The sequence below is a fragment of the Periophthalmus magnuspinnatus genome, chromosome 4, assembly GCF_009829125.3.
Source record: "Periophthalmus magnuspinnatus isolate fPerMag1 chromosome 4, fPerMag1.2.pri, whole genome shotgun sequence".
Taxonomy (NCBI): Eukaryota; Metazoa; Chordata; class Actinopteri; order Gobiiformes; family Gobiidae; genus Periophthalmus; species Periophthalmus magnuspinnatus.
The window spans coordinates 25,572,943-25,594,418 of record NC_047129.1 but is presented as its reverse complement, the minus strand read 5'-3'; the positions used below and the strand labels follow the sequence as shown (position 1 = coordinate 25,594,418).

Below are 21,476 nucleotides of genomic sequence, written 5' to 3'. Positions count from 1 at the left end.
GCAGGGTTGTCATTTTGAGTTAGGAGACAGGAATATGGACAGAAATATGGCGTAGTTGGCATTGTTTCTATGCAAATGGTGTGGGCTGAATGCTGATTAGGTGCATGTTCTCCCTGTGTTTGTGTGGATACTCATTAGAGTTGCAAGATTAATCACAATAAACTTCAAATTTTAATGAAAACAAATCACAAAGGATGCAATTATTGATGTAATTTTCTCTGCAAACATCAAAATATCTTCATTTCAATCGAAGGTTATTTATACATCACAATTAAAACTTCAGCTGACCAAAGTGCTTCACATAAAATTCAACAAAAAAACAAATATACAAATAATATGATACATAGGAAAAGAATAATAAAACACCAAAATATCTTGGTAGTGTTAAATGCCTGGGAGAAAGAGATGGCTTTTCAGTCTAGGTTTAAACTGTTACAGACTGAGAGGATGTGACAGGCAGAGGGCGCTGTTCCATAGTCTGGGCGCTGCCACAGAAAAGACTATGTCACCTCTGGTCAGCTGACCTCAGGGCTCTGAGTGGAGTATAGAGCTGCAGTAACTCTCTCAAATAAAGAGGGACCATAGAGTGCACACAATCAATAGACCTGATATTCAATTCAATTCAATTCATTTTATTTTTGTAACGCCCAAAATCACAACAACACTTGTCTCGAAAGGCGTTCATGTTTTGGTTGATGGGAGAAACCGGAGTACCCGGAGGAAACCCATCCAGACACGGGGAGAAACATGAAAAACTCCACACAGAAAGGCCTGGGCGACCCGGGGATCGAACCAAACCCTCTTGCTGTGAAGCATGAGTGTTGCCACTCAGCCACCGTGCCGCCTACACACAAAAAATGAAATAAGGAGCCAGTGCAGGTTACACAGCAGGGGCGTGACATCCTCTCATCTAGGTTTTTGTCATCAGATGAGCTGCAATGTTTTGGACAATTTGTAAGTGCTGCATGGAGTCCTGGTCCAGCCCCACAAACAAAGAATTACAATGAAAATAAAAATAAAAATTTATCAAAAAGGGACTATTTCGACTAAAATAGTTTAAGTTAGCCTGTGTTGCCAATACTAATTATAGTAATCATTTTTTGATATATTTGAATTGTTGCTTTTTATCTTTTTCAGACCTCCAGTCTGCTGTCAGAGGCCCAGTTTTCCGTGGACTCTCCTCAAACTCTTGACCCACTCTTCAAGTTCCATGAGACAATCGCCAAGGTAAGACCACAGGTGGCAACCCTTTCACCTGAAAGCTTAGTGCACCATTAAGGCACAGACTCTTTTTTACAGTAGTCAGATCACAAATGCTGCTCATTCAATGTAGCATTAGTCTGTGATGAAAAAAAACACTGACTTTCTCATTCACAAGAAAAAAAAAAGTTGTTGTTTTTGGAACTTTAATTGATACTTTGCATTGACATCACACTGGGGTGTAGTTACCCTGGTGAAACAAACACTGCCAAATAAGGTTTAAGAGTCTGAAACCCTTAAGAAAAATTACAAAATTGATTTTAACAGCAGAGTTTGTGATCGATATGAGTGTTCATGGTCCTTTTTAGGTGTTGAAAAACAGTTGTGTAGTTAATGCCAGCTACCTGACTGTTATTTGAGAGAGACTTGTTTAACAGCACAAATCCGCTCACCTGTTGTAGTCACATCTAAGTCAATTTTTATGGTCAAATTGTATTAAAACAAAGCTCAGGTTAAAGTCTAACTTGAGTAACAGAGAGTCAGACAGAGCAGTGCTTCAGTTAGCCTCCTCCCCCAGGAAATATCGATGATACCAACTGCAATCAATGGAGATGACATGATTTGACCAAAATGATCATCGAAGAGTAGTCAATTTCTGTTTTGATTCCTGATTGTTACTCACACTATAATCACCAACTTTTCATTGATTAAAAATCCTCCTGTTCACCCCGCCTCCTTCTTCCTCTCCTCCGTGTGAATAAACCAAAACCGTCCCCATCCATTCTGTCCTATTTGACTAATGCTCTTGACGCCTTCCTCCGACAACACCCTCATAGCGACGACTTCTATCCATCAGACCGACGATGCACCGCTCTTTTCCAAATCTCTCCATCAAATCTCCCCACAAGGTTACTCTGCTTCTCCACTACAAACGCTTATGCTAGTTCACGACACGCATCTGTTTCTCAAGATAAACACCAAGCTAACGTCGCATCCATCATTCCCAATGTTTAGCTAGCGTGCGTTCGATTCACATGCAAGAGCGCCGGTAGCTTCTTCCGACATGACCGGGCAAATATATATATTTTTTTTTTTTTGTAGCGACGCACGTTTTGTCAGAAATGCAAGGGATAAATGTCGAGGTTGTTCCAGAGAAAATGGTGCTGTGGAAAGCTCCGGGCTGGCACTGCAGTTGGCTCAGTAAATACTTGAAAGCGTGTGTTAAATTCATAATGCTTTTGCCGCGCACCGCCCAGAGCTTGTACATTGACTTGGTTTGGAGGAGTAAACAGTGATTTGCCTTCAGTGCAAGTGGGGTTTAGCACAATTCAACATCCAAGAAATGCACTTCTAAAATCATCTTAGGCTTGTTGATGTGTCTGGGGTGAAAGAGTTTAGCCCGACTCGGAGTGTGCCGCTGGAGGTGTCGTGACAGGGAAGCAAAAAGGAGAAGTGGTGTAAAGGTTGTACAGTGTTGCAAAGGCTTGGTTCAGATGCTACCAGTCAAAAAAGTCTCAAGTTTGGACACACTTTTTAATTTATGTTTCTTCTTCTTTATGATTATGAAGGGACACATCTGAAATGTAGTAAACAAAAAATAATAATAACTCAAAACTTTGGCAATGCAACCCTGTGAAGTGAAAAGCTCATTGAGAGAAGGTGAAGGGTTTCCAAAGCTGTTGACAAAGAGAAAGGTGGCGAGAATCTGAAAATAAAAAATATATATACACTCCTGATCAAAATTTTTAGATCAGTTGAAAAATTGCAAGAATTCACATTTTGCACTGTTGGATCTTAAGACGGTTCTAATTAGTGCTTTAAAATGCAAAAAGAAGAAATGGGAGTGAGACAAAACATTCCCACTAACCTCCTGGAAACACTGGCGTTAACCATGTCGAGACGGATTTCTGAGGTGATTAACAAGAATGGCACAGCTATTCATTACTAAGTCCTTTTTTGAAAATGTTATTTCTATTTTAGGGGGTTTTGGGGTTCTTTCGAGATGTGGTCTTAAACTTTTGATCATCTGATGAACAGCCTATTTCAGTTTAATGGTTGGTTGTAGAAATTGCTTACTCAAATTTATTTTTGTCTTACTCCCATTTATTCTTTTTGTATTTTGAAGCACAACTTAGAACCGTCTTAAGATCCAACAGTGCAAAATGTGAATTCTTGTAATTTTTCAACTGGTCTTAATATTTTGATCAGTAGTGTATATATATATATATATATACATATATATTTGGATTTATTTGCTACATAATTCCATATATGTTGCATTGCATATTTGATGTCCTCTGTGTGTATATGAAATGTATAAATTGGTAACCCTAAGGAAAAAAAAAAAAAAAAGAATGAGATAGTAGTGTGTCCATACTTTTGACCAGTGTTACTATGTAACTGCAAAAAAAAAAAAAAAGAGGAAAAGGTGGCTGAGTGGTTAGCATTCTCGCTTCAGAGCAAGAAGGTTCCAGGTTTGACTCCCTGACCTTTGTGTATTGACTTTTTTCTCCCTGTGTCACAGTTCTGCATGTTTGCATGATTTTTCCTCAGTCCGGCTCCGTTTTTCAGCCTTTTCCGGCCCTTCTTTTGTTATCGCCCTGTTTTCCCTGCAGCTGCCTCTCGTTTTTGTTAATCAGCCCAGAGTCGTCTATATATACTGCTTCTGTTCTCTCAGTTCTTGCTAGATTGCTGAACAGTCAACACCAACTCTCAAGCCCTATATCTGAGATGCCCTGTTTGCATTTCTGAAATTCTGAATCTGCATTTATCCGTGTCTGAGTTACCTGTTCCTGAGTTTATTTACCCAACCTGTTTCCCCTTTTGTATCCCCAGTGTGGAAGAGATTTTTGTTGATATTAAATAAGACATTATTCCTCAGTTGTTTAGTCCCTGATTTGTCATATTCTGAATTACCTGTTTATAGGACACTTTCTGTTGTAGTTTCTAACATTTTGAGTGCTCGCTTAGTGTTGCATTTGAGTCCAGTTTCCTGTGTGATACCCTGTCTCTGGATGGATTTCCTCCAGGCACTCTGGTTTCCCCAATCAACCCAAAACCTGGTAAAATTAGGTTCAATTTTCCAGCCAAGCTAGTCCTTAACCAAGTCTAATTCAAGTCTAACAGCTCAAACTAACACATGTTTCTGATTCATGTTTACTGGCAGTATAGGAGGATTTCACCCAGATATCCATATTGGTCCAATATTGAAAATGTTGCTGATATTTGGCATCAATTTTTTTCTCCACTGCCCTAGTCTTTGTGTAATATGTGTCCCCAGTTTGTCCTCAGTGTATCAAATTTGTCTTCTTGAGCAGAGTAAATGAGTAAAAATATGAATTTAAATCCCAGATAAATACATTTTGTTATTATTATTATTTTTTAAATGATTATTAAAGTTATAGTACAGTTATAGTAATAATGAACTTATTGCTATTGGCTCAAAAAAAAAAACATAAGTGCGACAAATACAGAATTACTAGTGGAGTTTAAAGTAAAAGGAGATTGATGCATCATTCAGTAGGACTTTCCAAACCAGAGAAATGCAGACTTTCCGGCATATCTCCCATTTGTAATGACCCAAATTGCCAGAAATGTGTATGACTTTTTAAAAAGCAAAATCTGCTTAACACGCCTGTTTTGATGGGTTGTATGTTTATAGGTTTCGACCAGCTATCTGCAACATTTCAAGGACTTCCCATTCTAAGATTTGAAAATGGGATTAAACCATTAAAACAGTGCATCATGTTTTGTTTTAAATGGTCAATCGATATGACAACAGTCCTAATTTGTCATTATTCTGAAAGCCATGAATACTGTGAGTTAGGTCACGCTATTTTTTATTTAATTTTTTTTCTACAGTGATTTTTCAGATTTACAAATGGGTTTATCCACAGGGTTTACAGAATTAGATTTACCTCAGCTTTCTTCCCATCTCTTTTTCATTCCTTCACCCTTGTGCTCTCAGATCCCTTTATCTCTTTAGTACAGTCAGTGTAGATTACAGCATCATTGGGTAGGGCTTTCCAAAATACGGAAATGCTGACAAATCTCCCATCTGAAATTACCTAAACTGGCAGATAGTAGCTACATTTTAGATGTGATAGCAAAAAAACACAAAAAAAAAAAAAAAAATCTGGCTGACACGCCTGTTTTAATAAATTGCCTATTCATGGGTTTGTTGGATTTTTTTTTTTTTTCATTCTAAAAATATGATATTTCATAAATTGTCAATCGCCATGGCAACAGTCCTAATTTTTCATGATTCTGAAACCCATGAATAGAAATGCAAACTGGGATTATAATAAATTGCGTTCACATTCAAGGATTTATCATGATTTCAGATGGAGGGCAGGGGACTATATAAATAACTTTATGGGAGATTTACTGTATTTGAAAGAAATATCCAAACTTATGATCCACCATTGTCGACCTTATCATTATCTTTTAGAGACTGGCTCCTCAAAGTTACTATAATAATCTATGATGTAAAGTTCTTTAAACTGAGAAGACTTTTTGGGGTTGAATAATCACACAACATTCAAAAGTTTCAGTGAAAATAAATATATATATACATTTTGTTTATATATGCTAATTGAGAAGACGTTTGTCCCACTTTTTTTGTGTGGATGGTGTGGATATTAGAGATATTAAACATAAACCAGCTCAATGAATCTCCAATCTGATAGTTAAGCGGCAAATTCTAACATACATTTTTGATTGAGATTGCTCAAAAATACACTCATAAACATCAAGGGACAGCCCTAAACTGAATTTGTTCCAGGGGCCCCTGGCAGTGGATGTGTCCCGGCTCAACTATTGGTGATTCAGATTAGATAATATTATGACTCTGCTCTCATCACCTCCACCAATTGTATTTGTTTTTATATGAACTATTACTCAAGTAAGAGTTTGGCGTCAGAACACTATTAGAATTTAAGTTTAAAGAGTTCCTCAAGTAAATGTAGCCTACTAGAGTAACTGAGAACTATCCACCTTTGACAAAAAATGATTAACTGCGGTCCGCAGTTGAGTAACACAACATAAATGTGCATACATAATTAGTGGATGTTTTGCGTAAATGCACATGTTTATTGCCCTATACAATACACATTCATGAGCCACGACTTGTTCACAGACCATTCAGTCGTCCAGCAAGTGACAGTGACAGTGATTTGTCAATTATACTAATTTAATAACTTTAGTAACAAAAAATTCACAGAAGTCTAGCTGATGGCCGACTGCAAAAGAAAAAGCTAACACTCAAAAACAGACAGTTTAGTAAACTGACTCCTACTGACTATATCCTTATCCTTATTATATAAACACCCTGCTTCACCGTTTTATCCTGACATGTCATGTCCATTACAGTAATTACTAAGTAATACATTGTTTTGAGTCTCTCACCGTCTTTCCCAAAAGAATCATCTTCTCGATGCATTGCCCAAGACTTTAGATAAACTTAAGCTCACTCACTTTCAGTCTAACCTGTAAAACAGCCATTCAAGTGTACTTCAGCTGCCTCAGAGCACCTTGTGTGAAGAGGTCCTTGCACCAGTGTAAACACATAGCTGCCTTTGTAAACAACCCAATGGTAGACCCCCACCAGAAAAGTCATAGTGCCCCTTTAATTTTGCTACTGCTATTTTGATCGATAGTCTGTATACTTTTGACTTGGCCATGCAAAATGCTTTTTACAGGATTTGTTCAAATGGGTTTATTCACATTGCTCACATGATGGAATAATTCATGCGTTAGATTTTCCTCAGCCTTCCTCCCATCCCTACTGCCTGTTCCTTGAGCCCTTGTACTCCTGGTTCCCTCTGTCTCTCTGGTACAGTCAGTGTGTATTGTTAAACTCGCTGCATGGGGACTTAAACTACTCCTGGTCCTGTGAACTCATTTGTCTTGTGGACTTGTGGACGGGGCGCGGCAGGTGGCACTTCTGTTCTCGCTGCTCCTCTGGCGTTCCCCTCTTTGTTTTACAGCAGTTTTCCAAAGTTTGACACATGCACCTGCTCCGGGGACAGGAGAGAGCACCATTGATCACTGCTTAGAGAAGTTAGCTTTAGCCACATCACAGCAGGGCATAGGGCAAGTCCAGTTTTAAGAATTATGTTAGCTTGAAAGTTATTTTTTGCACATATAATTCATGACATGTATTATCGTTGGCCTTTAAACATGCTCTTGAGTATGCTTGCTCCGATATCTCAAAATAATGACCATGTATATAACCAAACACACACAAAAAAAAAAACATTTTCATTATTTTTCAGCTTGGACGTTCCCCGTACTAGAATCTTGTGTAGGGCTCAATCTACTAGTAGCAGCTGGAATTGCCACAGGGGGGGGAAAAAACCTAATTTTAACTATTAACAAACATTCCCCAAAATATTAATGTAAGCATTCTGTAGTAATTAACATGATTTGGCGGCAGAAATGCTTAGAACGAGTCTGATGATTTAAGTCCATAAATCATTGTTAAATGAAATTGTAGACAGTCATTTATCTTAAAACTAATCAGAATAAACATGAGTGACCCTTACGTGGCACGAGTGTTATTTTAAAAAGTATCGATCGAGAAGATTTCGCCTCAACTCTGCACTATCTAGACATCTGGTTTACTTTTCACCTTCTTGTATCATCAAAAAGTGTCCCTGGAGATGCTTTATTATAAAACCCTATAACATTTACTGATGGTGATTGATTTACATTATGTGAATGCTAATGATATATGTATATAATGCTAATGACAATACACAAACATATAGACCTATTACTAATCGAAATTTCATGTCTAAAGAGACATGCAAAAGGTGAAGGTGGACCTATTAAAATGCACTTTTGCGTTTCTCTGTTTGCATCATGGATAGTGTGGAAAGCAGATAACAAGCAAAAAGTTTGACCCAGAGGAGCTGAATGGCCCTGTTGAAAGAGCCAGTGCTCACCACCATGATCCCATCAGAGAAATCTAATAGTGGGTAGATACGATACTATTTTGCAGGAAATGACTGGCTGAATCAATTCTGTGAGGAAATTAAATCATCCCCTAAATGAAATAAAAAGGAGGTGGCAGAAAGTATGATGATGTATGAATTGTTTTAAAACTATATTAACACATGGCCTTATATCTGTGTAACCCCTCATACGTCCAGGTAGGACCATCTATGTGGACTTAGACTTGTTCAGATGCAGCTCAATACCATTCTAAAGCTATTCAGGAAACATTCATTTGTCCTGTGAAAATATTGTATTGATATGTGTTCAAATGAGTACCTACTTTCGATAGATCTACTAGTTTTAGTTTTGATACACTATATCACGTTACACTTACTGTACATCCAGTTTCAATAACTAACTTTGCTCAAAATCTAACATACAATTTTCTCCTTGAACTGCCAATCCTGTTTATATTTGCTTCTTGCACATGTATAGATTTCCTCCCAATATCTCCTCTGTTTAGATCCAACTGCTGTTCTTGTGCTATCAAGTGCCTGCACAACATTTGCAGAGGTCGGGTGCACATAAAGATTTTGGATAGCAGTCTCCATGGTTACACTCTGGCCAATAAAAAACGCTCATTTGGGCCAACACACAGTACTCCTGGATATTCTAAAACATAGAAGAATAATGATCTATGGGATTGCATTGAAAACCTCCTTTTTTCCAAACTTGAAGGTCAGTTCTTCCTCATTTAATGGCATATTACCTTTGCGGTGCAGTGGTTGCTTCAGGGTATTCATTTGAACTCTTAACAAATTCAAATTCCATTCTCAGACACAGGATATTTTACAGGCACTATTGGAATTGAATGCATGTCCTTCATTGTCCTTTATGGAAAGAAATCCATCGTATGTTCAAAGAGAATGGGAAAAGATGAAGATTTTTGGATGACCATAAATAACATACACATTGACTCTGGACTATATAAAAAAACGAATGATCAAAATTTACATATTAAAAATGAACAGCCTTGGAGAACACTGACCAAAAAAAAAAAAAAGTGCGATATATAGAGCTATGATGAAAATGCATACCTCAATATTTTATTTGCTGTACCCATTTTTTTCCATGTATTTGAGCAAAATTTGCCCCTGAATTTCCTTTCAGAGATTCCGGAAGTGCGTATTTAGCATGCTAGTTGTTGTTAGCATTACGTGACTGCAAAACTCTGCTCCGTGATGAGTTTATAAATGCTTTTCACTACTCTCAGACACTCTCAGTGAATAATTAGGATGCTCAGAATGCCTAAGGTAAGTGAGGAATGATTTTGGACGACTGCAAACCGTTTAAAATGCACTAGCAATAAACAGGTACAGTGGTCCCTCGTTTATCGCAGGGGTTACGTTCTAAAAATAACCACATTTTGTACAATTATTATGTATGTTTTACGGCCGCACCACACACTTTTTCTCTGACATTTATTAACATTTTCTCACATTTCTCTCTTGTTTAAACACTCTCAAAGTTCAAACCTTCGTAGATTTTAAAAAGTAAGTACAGTATTATAGAATGAAACCAAAGATCAAGACTTGTTTTCAGGCTCAAATATTTGTTTGAGAAATAAAAATATAAGCGTTTTCCTATACTGTAAATAAAAATGATAGCTTTTAGAAATACTGTCTGTGCAGAACGTTTCATCAACATTGTGGGTTTTGTCGTGGAGAAAACTTGTAAACATACAGCACTTCAGAGTCACACTGCGATCCAACATTTATGTAAATTTAGCTGAACACATTCTGTACTGTACAATAGACACAGCACAGAGGAGACTGATGGACAATGGTCTACAGTCCCTTAGCCAATCAGGACGCAGAACACAATGCACGTTCATACACTGTAAAAAAAACAAAACATGCAAAATTGCACAAAAAAAAGCGCGAAACAGCGGGACCACAAAAGGTGAACCGTGATATAGAGAGGGACAACTGTACACTGCCTTTAATACTTACTAACAAATTACCAAGTGTTAGAAACGGTAAGTAAAACATATTCCTGATGGTTTGAAATCATGCACAGGCTCTTTAATTTGATCGATAATGTGACAAAATAGCTTATAGACTATGGCAGTGGTGTGAAGGAGCCTTAAACACCCATATTACGCTACTGTCGTAACGGGTGAGTGCAGCGGACCAAAGGATGCAGACTCGGGGAATATTTACAGGATTTATTGTAACAATTGAACAAAATACGAACAGTGGGTGATCTGGAGGTGAGCAGGTGAGCAGGAACACAGGAAACACAGGGACCGGGGACATGAAGGGACCACAGGACGACAGGCAGACCAGACGGGCGTAGGGCAGAGCGGGCAGGAGACATCCAGGGCCCTAGCACGACAGGAACGCAGGCACGACAGGAACAAGTGAGGACGACAAACACAGCACAGACAGGGTGAGTCCAAACAGACGATCTTGCACCGAGTGTCTTCCCCCATCTCCTCTTATCCATGGCAGGTGTGGTGATTAGCCAGATGGAGAGCAGGTGCGCGCGGGAGGAGCCGAGAGCTCCGCCCAGCTCCAGGTACAAGCAGGTGAGGGAGGGGGAAGAGCACACAGGGAGGAAAACCAGGAGCGGACAGTGCGGATCATGACAGCTACTTTCTGATTCCATTTTTAATATTGTTTCCTCATCAAAAACATACTTGGAGTTGAAAACAATCCACCTTGTGACTTCATCATGTGGTAATACAGGAAGTGCTCCACTGTGTTTTTAAACTGTGTGCACCTTCACTAGAATCATTTGGATAATTTCAGCCCTGGAATGTCCAATCTCAAATAAACCAAAGGTAAAAGGTAGCTGTTTGAAAACTACCACTTCATGACATCACAAAGTGGAAGAGAGCCTTTTGAGCTTTGACAAACCCTTAATTATTAATCTGCCTACATCTCCAGACATGTGTGAATGAAACAAAACACAACTCCAGGTATGTTTTTGAGCAGGTAACAACATTCTAACATGGGTTAAATCTAACAAGCGAATGAATTTAGCGTAATATAGGACCTTTAAGAAGTCAAATATCATTACTATTCATCATAACACAGCCCACACCACTGCAGCCTTGCACTGTCTGGCTGGCATTACCTTTTACTTCATTGTCAAAAAAAAAAAAAAAAAAATTCCCAGACCACATAAATCAGATTACAGGGCCGCACAAAGGCTCGCGATGGTCCGTTTGATGGGATTTGTGTAATAAAATGGCTCTGCCTCCTCTCCTCCACAGACGCTCTATAAACAGAGATTAGAGAGGAGAGGAAACATCAAAGTATTCCTGGGCCGAGGATGAAACACATCCTCCCCCTCCAAAACCTCTAGGGGGCGCTGCAGATAAGATTTACGCTCCCGTGTGGCCGCAACCCCTCATTTAATCTCCTCATCAATAGTAAACAATGCATTTCAACCCGCAACAGCTGTAAAAGTATATGAACTATGACAATGGGAGGAGTAGTAGCTGTAAGCATATTGGGTTACTTTGTGTAACCATGGGTCTATGCACAGCAGGTTTGAATTACTCCTATTCCAGCTCATTTCTTGATGTTATGGATTTTTCAGTAGGCCGCGTTGCAGGTGATAAAGTGATCAGTCTTGGTCACAGCATTGGTTCCGGTGACTTTATTAGCAGCCTCAGGTAGAGCTGGTTTATTGGGAGCCTTCACACATGGTGGATTTGGTTATTAAAACACTGTGAGGTTACTCCAGGACGAACAATAAGTACATTTGGAGTGTTGTGTAGCTAAGCCAGTGCAATGGATATTTTAATGATCTCTATTTCAAGAACTACAAAATGCTATCAAAATTCACTTTATTTCTATAGACTATTCCAGAAGTGACATACTGTATGTAGAATTACTGCACACGCAACCTAGGACCTATTAAAGAAGACTGATTGTTCTTGTGTCTGCTGTATCGTTATAATCTATGACATCTGTGGCTTATTATGTCATAATTTGGACATTTTAAATCGTAATATTTATCTAAAACAACTGCAGAGCCCAATGGGATGAGGTAAATGTCATCACAACAAAGAATCGTGCGGTTGTCGACACCTCCGATGTAGATCATGCTAGTGAGCCACGGATTTATTTATTTTTTGTTTTTAATTTGTAAGTGACTATGCAAAGCTGCTGAATCCTACGCATATCATCAGTTAAGAAAATGAAATTGAAGAATGAAGTAAGTGCAGGTGTCGGTGGTGAAAATGGGGGTTAATCCGCAAAATGGCGTCTTGAAAATAAGTAATTAAAGATTGCTTAAACATGCACAAATCACTCCAAAGACAACTTCAGGTCGATAAATGAAGAGAGGAAACAACTATCAGATGGTACACAGCTCTGAATTGTTTTGTTTTGGGGTTTTTTTTTGCATAATTTTTGCATAACAGGACCACTTTAACAGTTTTCCCACGTATTTGAATACAACAGCAAAATAAAAACATTCATTTTGACATTTGTAGACAGCGCAGACAAATGGTTGTTTTTTTTTGTGTTTGTTACATTTGCCAGTGAGTAATAACAGACAATATCTAACTTCCAGTTTCTAAAGCTCACTAATGTATGCAGGATTTGTTATGCCTTATGAAATAAAACGAAAATTTTGTTTTCAAACTGTTGTGGCCCGCTTGCCTGAGATCCAGAATACACAGAAACTGATTGCACGATAATGTTTGGTTTTGGCTTGAGGCGCAAGAGGGCGTGGAGGCCGTGATATCCATCGGTATAAATAATGCATGGAGATAGAATTTTGGATTTGCCAGGAAAGTGGAATGTTATTTCTGTTGCATTACTGTCCAGCATGAGTTTAGATTCAAGAAATGTTTGTTACGAGGTCGTGTTATTGTGCTAATCTCTTAACAGCCAAGCCCCTCGGTTCAAACATGGCCACCCATTAAGTGACTGTCTTCCCCACGTGAGTTTGTGCAGTTTAAAAAAAAGGAATGATATGTAAGATTCTTAAAATATCCTTTAACTATAATTTTAAAGGTGCGCTGTGTAACTTTTTTTGGTAGAGACTGACATCTGCTTGTATCCATGGAGATGTTATTGCTTTCTGGGAATAATTTACAGATTGTCTTAAGAGCTGGGGGATCAAAGATATGGACTCGGGGTAAAAGTTTGACAGAGTTTATTATAAAAAAAAAAAGGAAATGTGAATGTTGGTTGATGGAGCAGGTAGTAGAGAGTGGGGTCGTAGGAAGCTGGGTCGGAGACTGAGGTGTTCGTACCAGTCGTGGAGAGCTGGTTCGGAGGCGGAGGTGCAGGGTAGATCCAAGAGCAAAAAACGAGAAAAAACAGCTGAGTACTGAGATGATACCCACAAAAACTAGACTGAGCCAAGCAGAACTGTACCACGGAGGATACACGGACGATCTGGTGGAGTTTGTAGGATTCTCAGTCCCTTTGTAATCCCAAGGTGCAGGCTTGATTGCTCATGGGCTGCAAGTGTGTAGCGGGTGGTGCCAGAGTCTCCGCCCAGCTCCACACAAGGAAACAGAAGGGAGGGGCAAAGACAGCACAGAGACACAGAGACAGACTGGGATCTTAACACAGAATAGCATAAAAAAGTGAAAAACATGCTTCCTCACTGTCAGCGGTTTCACCCTTCCATAGATCTGACCGGTATAACTTGGTGCCACCTGCTTCTCTCCATGGAGATGGATAAGTCTGGGCTGAACTTACTTCTTAAAACATTTATTATCTAACTTAAACCCAGCAACCTTCAGATACCACTCATCCTACCACTTGTAAACATCCGCTCTAATGACACCTGTTTCAACCCATAAACACTTTCCAGACTTGTGAAAAGCACATCCAGGTACACTCTATTAGCATCCTACAAGTAAACAGAGCGTTTGCTAACCCTGCCTGTTCTCTTATACCTCATATAAATGCTAATATGATCCTGTGGAGTGATAGGGCCATTCTAACAGGGTGCAGAATATAGAGGTATGGGCCATGTAATTAAAGTGTACCTATCCCCCCGGCTGCCGCTGTGTTATTTTGGGCTCAGTTCAGGGACAGTTTTGTTAAGATGAAATGAAAAATTCAATGCCCGGGAGCCATTTTACTCTTATTGGTCTGTTCCACCGTGAAAGAATCCAAGGACTTGTCGTGTTGGAGATGTGGATTGGAAATGTATTAAGGAGGGACGCTGCAGGTGAATACAAAAATCTGAAGTTAGATATATCAATTTGAAACTTGTTCTCTTGATTGCCTGCGTGGATGTAAGAAAGAAACGCATTGCAAGTTTTTCATTGCGTAACGTGTTCTAATATAATTAAAGGTACAGTGTGTAACTTTCTGGTGGTGGAACGTCGCCTGCGTGATTACAAGAAATAGAATAGTTATAAATATATATCTCTATGGCATAATTTGGAAGATTATAGTTAAATGAACAGCTTTACCATTGAAACAAACAGGAAGAGCTCCTCCTCCAAGCCAAAAAAGAGTCAGGTTTATGGAGATGCAAGCCCGCTCACTGTAAGGACACATGTTATATAAAAACATGCAAACATTTTTATATATGTTTTAGCTAAAAAAGTTACATACTGTGGATTTAATGAATTCTATGCTTAAAAATGGCATTTAAAATGATAGAGCCAGGTTTAAAACTGTCCTAAAAGAGATCTCCATTGGTTCCTTATCCCCCAGCGCATCCGATTCAAGCTCCTCGCCATTTTGTACAAGTCCCTCTATAACCTGCCCCCCACCAACCTCTCTGTGCTCCTCCACCACCACACACCCTCCTGTGCTCTCCACTCTGCTCATACCAACCTCCTGTCTCCCCCCATCAGGACTAAACATAAGACCTGGGGGGACAGGGCCTTCTCTGCTGCTGCTGCCACCACATTCTGGGACTCCCTGCTCAAACACATTAGAGACTCGTTCACACTCACCTTTTTCAAAAAAGCCCTGAAAACCCATCGCTTTAAAATCACCTTTCATTACCTTTTATGTTTCTTCTGTTTGTCTTTGTTTATCTCATGTAAAGTCTTAAAGTGGTGTATATATTGTGTCTGTAAATCAAAATATGAACATTAATAACAGACAAATCAGGTGTCTTCTTTGCCAGAGGTAACTCCTAGCATTAGCAACGGGTTTGATTGACAGCACTGCTAAGCGTCCCCTCCCTGCTAAACCAACGATGCGGACAGGAAGAGGTGTTACCTTAAACAGTCTCACTCTGGATTGGCTCTTTTGTTGCTATGATACTCGTGGTTGGAATTCCAAATATGGAACTTGGCTCCAAATTCACCTCTATAACTGCTAGCCTCGATGAGCTTCATTTGACTGGAGCTGAACGCTGTGGGTGACGTCATACTCCCTTAGTCCATTCCTTTGTACAGTCTATGTATACAAGTGTTATGTCTTATTATTATTATTGATCACAGTGAAAATGTACATAAAAACTCAAATTTCAGCACATTTTTTACTTTTTTTTTTGTTCTTTGAAATTTGTCTATGTTTAAATCAGGCTTATGATTAAATATCAACAAATCCTCCTGTACATTCTGTCAAAATCTTGGTACAGTACAAAATTGGAAAGTTTGCTGTATGTAGATGCTACATTATGGGGTAATCTATGAATGCAAGTTGATGTGATGAAACATTTTTGGTGCAGACGGGACAATATTGATGTTTCAAGAGACTGTAGGAGAGCAAGCTGACTAAAAAGTTAGATTTAAAAGAATGAGTTTTGCCTGTAGTGCCTTGCCTTAAACTGTATTTGAAGCGAAAAGGGAGAAAGCGGAGGAGCAGTGAAAATATGCACGAAACAGGAGGTGAATTATGCGCCATAGAAGTGTATTTTAAGCACTTGCGTAAGATGGATAGCTTGTGTTGAAGCTGTGCTGATGGGGGTCATAAATACAAAGTAAAAGAGATGTCTGAAAATCTGAGTGTAACTTATCAGAGCAGAGGTTTAACGGTTCAAAGTCTTCACTCAAAATGTTGACAAATAATGCTGCTTTCCAACAAACTAATAGTCTTAAAGCCATAATGACATTCTGAACTGCTCAAGGTTGAAAATTGAGTTGGAGGACAGGCAGAAGTGTATGCTTGTCTCTCAGTGGAGACAATTAGGTGGTGGAACGGTACAATTTATATAGTTCACATTTTTAAATGTATTTTAATTAAAAGAGCAAAAATTCCACTCACTGCCCCCATCAGTACAGTCTCTATGAGGAGCCACTGTGTACATTACCCCCATCTACATTCTACATGACCCATCTACACTTGTCTACATTACTTACATGTGTCTGTTACACCTGTGTACATTGCACCTGTCGGGATCACTCTGTCTCACACCAGTCTACGTCACTCAGCGTCACACCTGCCTGCATTAGGGGCTAAACACACTGGCAACGTCATCATTTACGTGTGTAAGCTCGCAAAACCACAACTGCCCATCAACACAAGGACGGCCCCCCTCGCAGCTCAAGCAGGAATTGCACAAATACAATAAATGCATGTTCTCTTTGTATTTTGATTGGGATACGCATCCTACACTCACTTCAAGTGAGTTAATCAGTTTTCTGAAATTTACGAGCACATTTATGTTCACTCCTGTTTAGGTTATACCTGTCAACATTGCCCCTGTCTATCTGCATTACACCTGTCTACATTACACCTGCCTACATCACACCTGTCTATTACACCTGTCTACATTACACCTGTCCACATTCCAACTGTCCACATTCCAACTGTCCACATTACACCTGTCTATATTACACCTGTCCACATTACACCTGTCTATATTACACCTGTCTACATTACCTGACACTCTCCTTTATCACACATTACTAGGCTTTGTGTTCTCTGCGCCCACAGCAGTGCCCTGACATACCCCATAATGAACCATAGCATCATTTGTTACAGTCCTGTACTCCGCTCCGTCTGTCTCTTCTTCTCTCTCCTCTTGGTTCTCCCCTCCTCCACCCCCCTCCCTGGTCCAGCTCTGTCCAGCACGGGAGCTCATCCATCAGGCATAATGATGGAGCTGGGGCCCTGCACATCGGAGGCCTCCCCAAAGCCCGCACACTTCACACACACAGTAGTGGAATATGTCTCGAAAGTGGTCCACAGGCTTCAGTGTAGGTTTACGCTGATAAATTGTGAATGATATCAGCTACTACACTTGTGGCAATAGAGAGTTAAGAATGCAGCACAAATACAATACGATAAAATACAATAAAACTATTAAAAAGGCATATTTTTAATACATAAAAAATAGGAATCATTATTACAAATGATGTACCTGATTTTTATTCTCTTAAAAACATGAAAAACAAAACTAGTTAATTTAAAACAGTTTGCAGAGATCCCAAGTTATTCCTCACTTACCTTATGCATTCTGATCCTTCTAATTATTCACAGTGATGACTTTAAAAGCACTTTTCACAACATTCAGCAGTAAAACTAACAAGAACTAAAATACTAGCATGCACTTCCTTATTATCGTGCAGTGAAACATTTTCGAATTAGACTTATGTGAATATTTGATTAGTTCATAACTGGTTGAGAACACATAATGACTTAAAACCACTACAATAACAGTTTTCATGAATTCGTGTCGATTTTGGTGACAATGTGAAATGTGTGTAAACTCCACAGAGGCAGGGCCAAGTAAGTAACTGGCCACAACGCACAAATTAATGCAGCAAAAACATTGTGGTCTTACTGCCTTGTTTCCTGGAAGATGGATCAGTTTAATGCCCCACTGCGGGACACTCAGGGCAAAGCAATAATATCTCCACGGTAAGAAGCAGGTGGCAGACCCTTCACCAAAAGAGTTACAAGATTTTACATGGGAACTTTTCTGGTGGGGGGTCTAGTCCCGGGAATGTTCCACAGTTTGTAGTGGTGCTATTTGTGCCTGTGGATGACTCCGTTTCTGAATACACACCCATATCTCAAATACTCACAAGTCCATTTTCTTCAAACTACCAAAAAGCATCAGCTAAGAGCTTTTCATTTCACGCCATCAAGTACACTTTGAGTTTTCCTCTATGAAATCTAACTCAGTTGACTCCTCGCAGCTCGGTCTAAAACAGCTTTATTATCTGCTCTCCCCTGGCTTCTATTGTACACTGGCTCTTATGACAGCTCCAAAGATTTCTGCTTTCACCGCTTTATTTACTGTGTTTTCCTACAGTGCAGAAAGTCCAGAATGTGAAAAATGTATATGTCTGTTTACGATTTTAGCTACAACACACCACTGAAGATGTTATGAAAGGGTTGGGTTCTCATGACATCACAACATACTAAAAGCTCTATAGTGTAAAGTGTGTATGACAGGTTTTGATTAATGATTCTCTCATTTTGACTGAATTTGGTGCTGCTGTAGATATAAGTGCATCTTGACTGGTCTCAAACTATCAATTTGTGAAGAAATGCTGAAAAATATGTTGAAAATTACAGGAAATAGTGCGTTAAAGTTCTATCTTGAGGACATTACACTAGGGATATTTCTACACAAAAGTTAGGCACAACCAAACCCTCGGGTTAAACATTAGGCCCCAAGGCATTGAAGTTGATGGGTGTGCTCAATGGTGCATGTCGCTAGTTTAGCCTTTAGTGGCTAGGTACATCCAGTCCTGTCCTGCTCATCCACCATGCGCAGTTGAGCTACACCCCGTGAGACTTTGCACGATGAGAGTGAGCGGAGCTGTGCAGCCGCGAAGGACGCAAGGGAATAATAAATAAAAAATAGATTTTAAATTATAATGTTTATGCTTCCAGGGTGCTTCTGAACCATGTTCTAAACCGACAGCTCGTTTATGACAGTTCAGCTCCTTAACATCGCTCACATGCTCGTTCATGTCGTACCACGTGACCGCTCTAACCAGTCAGCACTTGGGCTTAGCTAGAGTGAACAGAGAACATAGCCGAAGCTAATGAGCATTTTTTAAGACAGCAGACGGATTTTAAGCTCAGAAAAAGTTTGTGATCTGAAAACAGGTAAAAATCACTTTTAAATTCTTTATGAATGTTGTAGGTGCCCTGTCAGCAGAACATGAGCAGTTTGTGATTACGTTGTGCTCTATGAAAAAATCCTTTCTGGGCAGGAAGGATTTTTTCATTGTAGTACCAATGACTGGCCACTAATCCAACTCGAGCCAGGTCTAAACTAGTGATACCCTATGCATTTATTTTAATAGATCCATGAGCACAACTTACACGTAATAAACATATTTTATCCAATACTGTGATGAAGATGGAGGTCCTTGTCAGCTGCATCAGAAGGATATCAGCAATTGGCTCTGGATTGAAAGAAACCTGGACTGTTAAATAAAGTAGGAGGGAAAGATGCTGAGGGTGGTGTACCTGGGGCACTGCTGAGCCCTCTGGAGATGTCGTGGGATTGTCAATGAAGCATCAACTTACCTCCTGAACTTTAGGCCATGATTAAAATCAATGACTCAAAGCAGGGATTGAAACATCAAGTCCTATTAGCTCTAATGTTAAGGAAAAGGTGTAATGGGTATTGTTGGTGCTGACGGGCTGAGGTGGCTGAGGTGGCTAATGGTTCTACAGCTGCAAGATGGTGGAGAGAGTTCAGTTATATGAATAGTAGTTGCAGTTACTCGCATTTTTACTAACAGAGTCTGTACTCGATTTTTAAACCATCACAGACGTTGTTTACATTGTTTAACTCTCAGGCCTTCCTAAAAAAAAACAAACAACTTAAATATTTATTTTTAAAGCAATATAGGAGAGAGGGCCCTACTTAAAAAATAAATAAATAAATAAATAAATAAATAAGAGAACAATGTGTTTCTTCTCTCCCATGTCCTTCTCACTAATACAAAAAGTGAGCTTATTTTCATAGTTTTACCCTCCAATACAACAGCTGTATTTACCATATAAACGATGCAGAGTGGTTTCATTTGTGCAGGTATTACTGGCCCCAGACAGCCCAAAAATAACGCAGAGAACACATTTACATTTTTTGGTGTCATTTCAAAAAAATGTGCAAAAAGATCACACTCACAATCCAGCATTAGAATTGACAAAATGACAGCAAAGAATTCAAAAGTCAGAGAAACAACAGTCTGGGATATGGCATTCAACAACGTTTTTTTTTCCCGACTCCTTGGGGTTCTTGTTCAGCAAAATACATTTTTAAACTTGTAGGCAATATCATTCATTAGCTGCTTGAATACTGAATGAAGAAAAATCCAGTTAACATATGTATTTTGAATCCTAGACATTCGTTGACTATGGCTGTTTCTGAATGTCCAAACTATTTCGTAGTTAGAGCATTAAATAGGAGTCATGCCATTTTTAGTGGTGTCCGAATGTCCAGTTAGTGAAAAAGTAGTGCATTCAAAATTTCTCACAATGCACCTTGAAAAGTAGTTGGCATCGGTGGTCACTAGATTGGCCAATACAGACCACAATGCACTGCAAGAGTTGGGAAAACAACAGAGCGGCAACAAGTCTTTAACTGGACACAACACAACTGAAAGAAAGCAGATAGAAATGCTGGTTTATCACACTGTTGATCCCTTTTTATGAATAAAACACAATTAAATAAACCATTATGGTGTAAAGTTGCTGGCATTAGCCACTTACCTTAGCTCGAGCTGTTAAAAGAGCTGTTAAATTTCAACATCTCTAATAAAAATAAAAAATCCAGTCTGTTTACTTGCGTGCCAGTCAAATCTGATCATTATTTATGACAGAAATCAGGTTTTATCAGAGTTTAGGGGCCTTTTTTTCCACTCAGATGCCAAAGTCACATGGCCCAAATGTAGTGAGCTGTGTGTCCAACTTAGTCCCTAACTCCACCGAGCGATTCGGACATTCAGACACAGCCCTATCTCTATCTATGCCCACTGCTACCTGGACTTATGTCAATTCAAATGCTCACACACAAATGAATGACGAAGCTAATCCCATATTAAAATATATAAAATGTTGATTTCATATTTAGGTCATTTATCTGCTCTCCTCATCAGTAACATGTAAAAGAGGATGTTCAGTGGTGACAAGATGTTTACCAGAACCACACAAGTTTGAGCTAAAAACTGACCAACTTTCGATGGGATTTCCAGAGTTTTTGTTTATGATCTAAAAAAATTAAAAAAAACTTTACACAATGACTTTAAACAAAACTTGTCTGTATAATCCCTCAGTTGTCCAGGTCTGATCAACAAGGCTTCCTCATGTAAACGTCGTCAATGGGTTGGTACCAGCTGACACCCTCTGGATTACACATAATTTACTATTTTCGTGGGCTAATGCTAACGGAAAAAATACAGGAGATTGGCCCCGGTGTTC

The 21,476-nt window shown here is 39.2% G+C and overlaps 1 protein-coding gene across 1 annotated transcript in view; it reads left to right on the top strand.

Annotated features, from left to right (window-relative positions):
• The window catches only part of LOC117369890 (inactive N-acetylated-alpha-linked acidic dipeptidase-like protein 2), a 403,810-nt gene that overhangs the window by 350,917 nt on the left and 31,417 nt on the right, over positions 1 to 21,476 (top strand). Inside the window, exon 14 of the mRNA XM_055221431.1 lies at positions 1,138 to 1,227. Coding sequence (XP_055077406.1) covers positions 1,138 to 1,227 — 90 coding nt within the window. The remainder of the gene's footprint in view (positions 1 to 1,137; positions 1,228 to 21,476) is intronic.